This window comes from Doryrhamphus excisus, linkage group LG20 (genome assembly GCF_037039965.1).
Source record: "Doryrhamphus excisus strain RoL-2023G ecotype Guam linkage group LG20, RoL_Dexc_Guam_v1.1, whole genome shotgun sequence".
Classification (NCBI taxonomy): domain Eukaryota; kingdom Metazoa; phylum Chordata; class Actinopteri; order Syngnathiformes; family Syngnathidae; genus Doryrhamphus; species Doryrhamphus excisus.
Genome location: NC_136376.1, coordinates 12,251,405 through 12,260,000, shown reverse-complemented (window position 1 = coordinate 12,260,000; position 8,596 = coordinate 12,251,405). Strand labels below are relative to the sequence as shown.

The window sequence follows — 8,596 nt, the reverse complement described above, 5'->3', positions numbered from 1 at the left end:
TTCCAGCCTTGTGGAGGTGTACAATTTTGTCTCTGGTGTCTTTGGACAGCTCTTTGGTCTTCGCCATGTTACAAGTTAAAGTCTTACTGATTGTATGGGGTGGACAGGTGTCTTTATGCAGCTAACGACCTCAAACAGGTGCATCTGATTCAGGATGATACATGGAGTGCAGGTGGACTTCTAATGGGCAGACTAACAGGTCTTTCAGGGTCAGAATTCTAGATGATACACAGGTGTTCAAATACTTATTTGCAGCTGTATCACACAAATAAATTGTTAAAAAATCATGCATTGTGATTTCTGGATTTTTCTTTTTAGTTTATCTCTCTCACAGTGGACATGCACCTACGATGAAAATTTCAGACCCCTCCATGATTTCTAAGTGGGAGAAATAGCAAAATAGCAGGGTGTTCAAATACTTATTTTCTTCACTGTACATATACATATATATATATATATATATATATATATATATATATATATATATATATATATATATATATATATATATATATATATATATATATACCCTGTGAACGGGTACCTTGGAAGATTTCATTTAAATGAACAGAACAAACTGCAGTATGTCAGTTACAGAACTAAAGAGTGCATGCAATCGCACGCCATCAAAAAAAATCTGATACACTGTGTAATGAAATACAATTCATTATATTAGATGTACTGTGTGAACATGTTCTCAGCTACTATTTTATGTTTCTATATGAACTAACAGGTCTTTCTCCATCTTCAACAAGTCACTGACATGTCTACCTAATTATAAAAAAAGGATGACAGAACCCCTATAAAAATAGTGTGAAATAAAAGTAGGGTTTTTTCAACAATGGAGTGCTCTTAATTGGAGAGCAGAGAGCTTGCCAGTACTACTGCACTCCTCACAAATCATAGCAGACCATGCTTGTCGGTTTCTTGCACATCGGCTGACAGGAAGTCAGTCAGAGGGACAGGCAGCCAAGGTTTCATCACTGGTCAAAGATAACAAATACTTGTGTGTGTGTAGGGTGTTTTCCTAATAATGTGACGCACAGCACGGCACTTGCAGAATTAAGTATGAGTGAACCCCTGAGTCGCTCCACTGTGTCACCGAGCTCTCACAATCAAGTTCATACTTGTGAGGTTAAGAGACTAAGCTTGGTAAATACGACGAATCAATGATGGGTACCTTGTGAAACATACCAACATGTTAATTAAATCAGAACATTAATAACGGTGAGATACTGAATACGAAGCATTCAGTGTTGAACAAGTACAATTGTGCGCAATAGTCTGTTACCTCTGGCATATTTCCCTGCATAAGATATCCAGTCGCTAGGCGTTTTTAATAAACATTCAGATTCTGCATGGCTGTGGAATTATTATTCCGTGTCCTGCTCTGCTAATAACTTACACCAGTTGTTTGTGCAATTATCAAATGAATAATTGCGGTGTGTGTATAGCAAAGGTCCCACCCTTCATTCTCATCTCCCACACATACATATAAGAGTAAACATCAGCATTAAATGGGATATGTGCTATAGCAAAACAAAAGGAAATAAAACTGCAGCAGCAAGGTCTGCTTTTTATGGAAGGCTGCTGCTATGACAAACCATACAAACACTACGGAGTCATTGCGCTTGTCAAACATTGCAATTTATTGAACTACAGTATCCTCTATAAGAAATCTGTCAATTAAAATGAAATGCGTTTGCGCTACCAAACAAGGCTAAGGGATCCAGAGCGAACAGACATGGCTTGCTTGAGATACTGTACAACAGCTGTCTCCCCTTTACTTCCTGTTCATGGCTCAGCAGCCTACTCTCTCGAGACAATATTTTAACATTACAACACATAACAACAAGTACAATACTCTTCTGTAATCTGTGTGTATCCTAGTGGCCCCGCCTCCACCCACAGAACAAAGAACGAAAAAGGGCTCACGCTGTTTATGCCATTGTTCTATGGAACAAACACTCCAAGGTGCTGAACCCAATGTACAGTATGAGAGTGATCCCTCTTCCTGCCTTCCAAGGAGACCAGCAAAACAGACACACATGCACATGGCAATAAATTAATTATGCTTTCGCCACTTTTCTGACCCGTAAATGTAGTTAGAATGTTGTGTTCTCGTGTTAAATCATACCAATGAGATTTGCGCAATTGGAAGTGAGCCCTGAAAGAAGTTTGGGATGGCTCAAAACAGTCAGTTTCAAAGGGCCTGGTAAAACTGCCCCTTTTTATGATGTCACAGAGGGGCGGACTTCCTTATATGGTTTGTAGTAGAACGCACTCTGGGCATGTGCCCAATCAATAAATTAAAACAGGCCGTTTTGGCAGGAAGCACAAATCAAAGGAAATACAGCTGGAATAGGTACAGATTCTGGAAAAACTAAAAAGTTTCCTGTGTGGGTTATTGTGTGTAGCTGCTCTATAGGGGACCAGAACTCAAGAGTCGAAAAATTAGCATAATAGGTCACCTTTAAGTCTCGCAAAAATTGTCAAGTTCATTTTCATTTATTCTGAGATTAATTAATTTATCATCAACCCAGAGATAGTGCTCACAAGACTTGTATTGTATTCTGAAGGAGAAATCTTACATTTTAATCTTGATCTTGTGACACCCCTTCAAATTGCTAACGATGAGTATTTCACATTCACAGTTTCAAAGTTTTCAGGTAATAGTTGATATAATTCAATAAATTAAATTCAATGGCAATAAAGATAGTTATACACAATTCATGTTAGCATTTGCTATCAAACAAATTATTTTGCAAAAGACAATCCAGCTGAAGTCAAGGCAACATATTAAAAAGATTGCAGGAATGGGCACATTTTCCAAGTAATAATAAAATATTACTTTCACAAACAAAAGTGTAGAAAACACATGTTTCTATAGTGCAGTTCAAGACGCAGATCAGTGCCATCAAACAAATTCTACAAGTGAACGGATGACTTGGAGCAACATCAGCTAATTAGTTGAAGAGCTTAATGTCAGCTGACTGATGTCATATGGGATCTACAAAGTGACATTTATGACATAACACATACAGTCGACACACACTGCCTTGGATCGCGATCAACATAATGGCAATTTTTTTGTCCATCTTTCAGTCATGTCAATTTCGTCAATACAACATTTGGCAACAGCAGGTGATGTAAGCAATGTGGAAAGTGTCCCATCGGCTGGTAAACTGAGTAATGTAGAGTTTACAGTCAGCCATATCACTAACCAACAATGCCTGTGAGCGTATTAAACCCTCCAGGAAGACACAGATCAATGTTTCACCTTCTCTCATGCACGTAATGTCCTTTCACTTCCAAAGATAAAAGATGGAATGATGAGATCAACAAAAATCAGCAAACAATAAACGTCCAGAAATATGACCAAATTCATCATAAGACAAGGACTGTCAAAACATCATTAACATTTGTGTCTATCAACAGCATATAAATCCATCGATTGACCACAATAGCCATACTGTACTGAGCAGCCAAGATACATATTTGCTACACGAGCGCTACTTCCCATTCTATGGTTATCATAACAATCTTTGTCTTTGGAAGGTATCCTTTAACTATGATTTTAGCTGCTATAAATGACCCAAAAGTTGTAAGCCAAATATGTCAAAGATGATGACATGGCATCATTTCTGTATCACTGCTTTGTGTTTAGACTAAGAAAAGTAACAACTTACACATCTTGGATGACCTTAACTGAGTGATGCCATTAAGTACAGCATTAGTTTGAATTATTTGATGGACCAGTGTTTCTCAATTATTTTCTGACACCCCCCCCCCTCCCCACTCTGATTTGAAAAACTATTAAGAACCTGACAGTGTTTATTTATCTGTACAAACCACTGGATGAGTTCCTGGCACCAGCATCGTTCAAGCTTGAGTAAATACACTTACAGACCTGCAGAAGAACCAGCTTAGACTCTAAACATAGCCCAAAAATAAATCACGTGTCAAATGTTTTGTTGCCAAAAAACAAGGTACCAATATCCCTGCTCAGCAATACTAGCAGACAGAAAATCGTACCTCGGGCACCAGGCTGACCATCAAAGACAAGATAGCGGAGAAACAGCTCTGAAGACAGCTTTGTCAGTCACTTAAGTGGATCGCCTCCTCACAGACGACAGCCACTCTCTTATCACACTAATCTGGATAACTTCAGCACTAAGTCAGTAAAGGCAGCTTGGATAAATGAGTTTACTCCTATGCTGATTGGATTATAAGGCAAGGGGGGCTTGACCCGATGGCCCTCCAACCACCACATCCCTCGCTGCTCAGATTTAATGAACACAGAGGGCTTAAATACAGAAAATAGAAAATTATCTAGCTAATGGTTTACCACAATAAATGATTATTTGTAGGTTCACAAAGAGTCCGTATATTAGAATTAAAGAATATAGCAATGTTGACTCCAGACAGCTTCATGTTGTTGAAAATCCGCCACTATATGCATTTTTATAAGGACGGTTTGCCCGCAATGATTCAACTCCCACCTATACTTGGAGAGCTGCATTTTATATGACAACAGACTCAATAGTAATCTGGTAGAGGTTAAATGTGAGCCTCTAGAGCCCAGATGCTGCTTTTGCATCTATAAAGAGATGGAGGGTGCATACACACCAAACATATCCTGTTTAATACAAAAAAAGCTTATGCATAATGGCGACTCTTCAGTAAGCATCCCATTGAAGCTTTATAGACACAAGCTATGAGTTCTCATGCTGCAGGGAGGAACGCTGACATACCGATAAAGTAGGTAATGAAATCTGTGCAAATTAAGATATACTTCAAGTCACTCATGGGTAACAGAACACACTGGACGCAGTGTGTCTACCAATATCAACTTATCTTCCAGCTCCATTCATGCCCTGCATTAGTGTCTGTATAAAGGAGGAGTCGGGATCAAAGAAATGAGATAGAAATGTAAGCCAAACAGAGGCATAAGCGAGTAAAAGGGGCTGCATGGACTTCCTCATTCCAGGCTGCATGTCTGCTCCCTCATTGGGTCACTGCAGTTGTAAAAGCTCCAAGCAAAGCAGGAACAAGATGAGCAACTACGGCATTGTAGCCTCACAAAAAATCTGCAACCGCCTGCAGATAAACACATGGATCTCCCAGATGAATGGGGAAATACCCGCAGGGAGGGGAGAGCCGCAAGGCTGTCTGACATCATGCACGCGTGGACTTTCATGTCTGGGTCAAGTATCATGTTAATGCGTTTAATATCACCGTCCAAGGCACACAAGCACGACTGGAGTCATCATTTTCAGGCTGTGATGATAGTGTAGTTTCTGCTGCATTACCATCCCACTCACGCGCTGCAGTTTCACAGCCTATAGAAGGAAGGAGATGGAGGTTGCCCCACAGTACATCAACCACTTGTATTAAAATACAATCTCCAACCTTAAAACTTAAACACTCGTTCGATTCGTGCACTTTGAAATTAGCCTCCAAAGTTGAAGGGCAGATGAGAGGAGAAATGAGGGCTCGTTGGTGGTGAGCGGCGGGGCAGCGCCAGTGGGGCTGATGATGGGCTTCATCAGGCGCTCCAAACAACTGCATTGCCTCCTTGCCAAAGCCCCACGTCCCACTCTGTGTGGAAAACACACACACCGGATCGACATTCCCTGATTCGAAACGAACACCAACGTTTACGCAATCAGGACAAGAGCAGTGCGGGGAAACCTTGGCGCTAGTTAGCTTTACTTCCTTAGCAAGCCCAACCGGCCGCCGCCACGGCGCTTCTAGGTTCGGCCAGCCCGCTCCTCCGCCGCCCTCTTTCCCCGTACCTCGCACACGTCCTGGGACTTACCGATCTTACGTGCTGCTGGTGCCGCTGAGAAGGGAAGACGAGTGCGGGGAGGCTGCCGGCCACCGCTCCGCCGCTCCGGGACAAGAGCAGGACTGATCTGCACACTTTCACAGCCATCTCTGAAGTGAAAGCTCGTCGGGAAGGAGACTGCTGCGGGCGGGCGGACGGAGACTCACCGAAGGGGAAGAGGGAGGGTGGTGGGCGGGTTTGCGGGGCTGGACTACGGTCTCGTAGACATGCCCAGTGTGGCAGCACCACGGCAAAACATTTGCATCAACCTTTCATGGACAAATTCCGCTGTTATGCCTCATTTTTACCTGGATTCCAAGTGATCAATGCGCTTACAAAGTTCCCTTTATGGTCTCCACTAACAACAATTCTAACCCATTTCTTCTCAAACTTATTGTATGTGACAATAGTTGGCCTTGGTGTTAAAGAGCATCTTTAAAACATCACAAAGAACAAAGTGATCAAGTCCCAGCCTTTATTGTTTCACATAAACTGAACTGTGATGAGTCAGTCATGAGTGTCCTGGCTGCTCAGTACAATATGGCTAATATCAACAGCCAGTTTCTGAGTTGAATTATCAAAGCAAGCATAATGCAATATAACATTACGATTACTTATTCACATACACATAGTTAGGTGCTGCCATGTCTGTCCCAATAGAGTATCATGCAGATCCAATTTCTTGTCTAATTAAGCCCATCTTGTGTGACTTCAAAAAACAATGTCCTTATTCTAATTAAACTGATCTTTGGTGACTTAATAAACAATGTCCCTCTGTCGCTTAATGGACAAGGAAGTATTTCACAGTGTCATAAAGAGACTGAAAGAGAAAAACAACGACAACTGAGGTGTTTGTCCAGAATCACTATCACTCAAGACCTGTAAACACAAGTAATAGACCAGGTAATCACACCCTTTGGTTAATGAATGTCAAGCATAATCACCTGGTGTAATGTAACCTGATCTCTGCTTAACCTTTGACCAAGTGACACACCTATATTGGTCAAAGGAGAGGAGATGACATACCTTTTGTAAAGTACCGCTTGAATTATTAATATACAGAAGAAATCATATGGTATTATATATTATGTGTGGGCAAAACAGTATTGATTCACACCACTCCCTGTTGGTGGAACTACAAACTCTACACACTTTCTCATATAGACCTTTCTGCTGCGTTTAGACAATGCTAGTATGCGTTTTGAACATGCTGTGTCAGCAAGAAGCTACGGTTACAAATCTCATCCATGCCAGGGTTATAGTTATTCTAGTGATTGAATGTTGCAAAATATGTTTTTTCCTCAAAATTGTTTGATGACATCAAGGATATGAATGTAGGAAAGAATGTCGAACAGAACTTCAGTCATTTGCCACTCTTTTGCATCCTTTGCAGCCACAATATACTGTATACGAAATATATGCATACACATAATATATACAATTGAAAAATGTATGTATGATTTCATAGTATATGTGGTATATATGGATTTATGGATATATGGATTACACACACACACACACATATATATATATATATATATATATATATATATATATATATATATATATATATATATATGTGTGTGTGTGTGTGTGTGTGTGTCAGTACGTATCATGTGGAAGACGTTTTTCCTTCGAGACATCATGTACAAAACCAATCATTTAAAAGTGGAGAGAGAGGATCATAAACAGGCTTTAGGGAAACATATTCATCTTATAACATAGTCAAAAGTCAATATGCATAATAGGCAAACATTAAGATTTTTCTTTTTTATTGCTTCATTTATTCATTCATTTTCTGTGCCGTTTTATCATCATCATTGACTTTGGGTGAGAGTCAAGTTACATCCTGGATTGGTTGTCATCCAATCACAGAGCACATTTTTACTTAAGTGTAAAATAACTGTAATTGCAAAACAGGAATCAGATGGTACACAAAAAGACTCAGTGACAGTTTGAACTCTATGGTCTGTGTACTATGTTACAGGTTATGTATACATATACAGAACCAAACTACATCATGTTCCCCTTGCATGTCACACATGTCATTACTTTAATGCGGAAAACAAACTCTATACAAGGTGTGTTTGCTTTTTCTACTGAGGCACACAGTGCCCGAAGTACGTACACTACACAGCAGCGTGTGTGTTGAAAACTGAGCCATCTTTTGATTGTGGGTCCATTTACAGTAGATAGGCCATCTTTCATCAGTGTAGCATGGATCAAATTTCATTGTTGCCTTTATACTGCAAAGTAGCTCAACTGGGACCTGTCGCTGGGCTGTGCTGCTGTTGTTAAGGGAACACTCCCTAATGGATTAAGTGTGCGCCTGATGTAGCTCTCCAGATAGGAAGACTATGTTACTCAAAAGTCACGGCCATACCAACACTGTTATTAGGGTCTGAATACTGACACTCTGTTTCTGGCCTGTTATCTTATATTTCACCTTTAGAAGGACATACATAATGTATTTCCATTGGTGTAGCTATGATGAAGCACATCAAATGTCAGTATCATGAGGTTCTTGGGATGGATTGTCAACATTATTACCACAGCACCGGGGAAATACAGTCATACGTACGAAGCAATGTGTCTTATTGAAAAAAGCACATATTGCTGTCTCAATATTAGTATAGTGCAGGGAGGGTAAGTGAGATATTTGCTGCAATAATCGAGCAGAGATTCATTCAGAATATGGATTTGTGTGTTTTCTCACTGGCAGTTCGTATGGTCGGCTTTTCAAATGTATGACTAACAAGAGGGCTC

The 8,596-nt window shown here is 40.3% G+C and overlaps 1 protein-coding gene across 4 annotated transcripts in view; it reads right to left on the bottom strand.

Annotated features, from left to right (window-relative positions):
• Positions 1 to 6,187, bottom strand: part of mcu (mitochondrial calcium uniporter) — a 70,654-nt gene extending 64,467 nt beyond the window's left edge. The window contains exon 1 of one of the 4 annotated variants that reach the window (XM_058058169.2): positions 5,822 to 6,187. In XM_058058169.2, coding sequence (XP_057914152.2) covers positions 5,822 to 5,938 — 117 coding nt within the window. In that variant the 5' untranslated portion in view covers positions 5,939 to 6,187. The remainder of the gene's footprint in view (positions 1 to 5,821) is intronic. The other 3 variants (XM_058058168.2, XM_058058171.2, XM_058058170.2) reach the window with 3 other exon arrangements.
• Between the last annotated feature and the right edge of the window lie 2,409 nt (positions 6,188 to 8,596).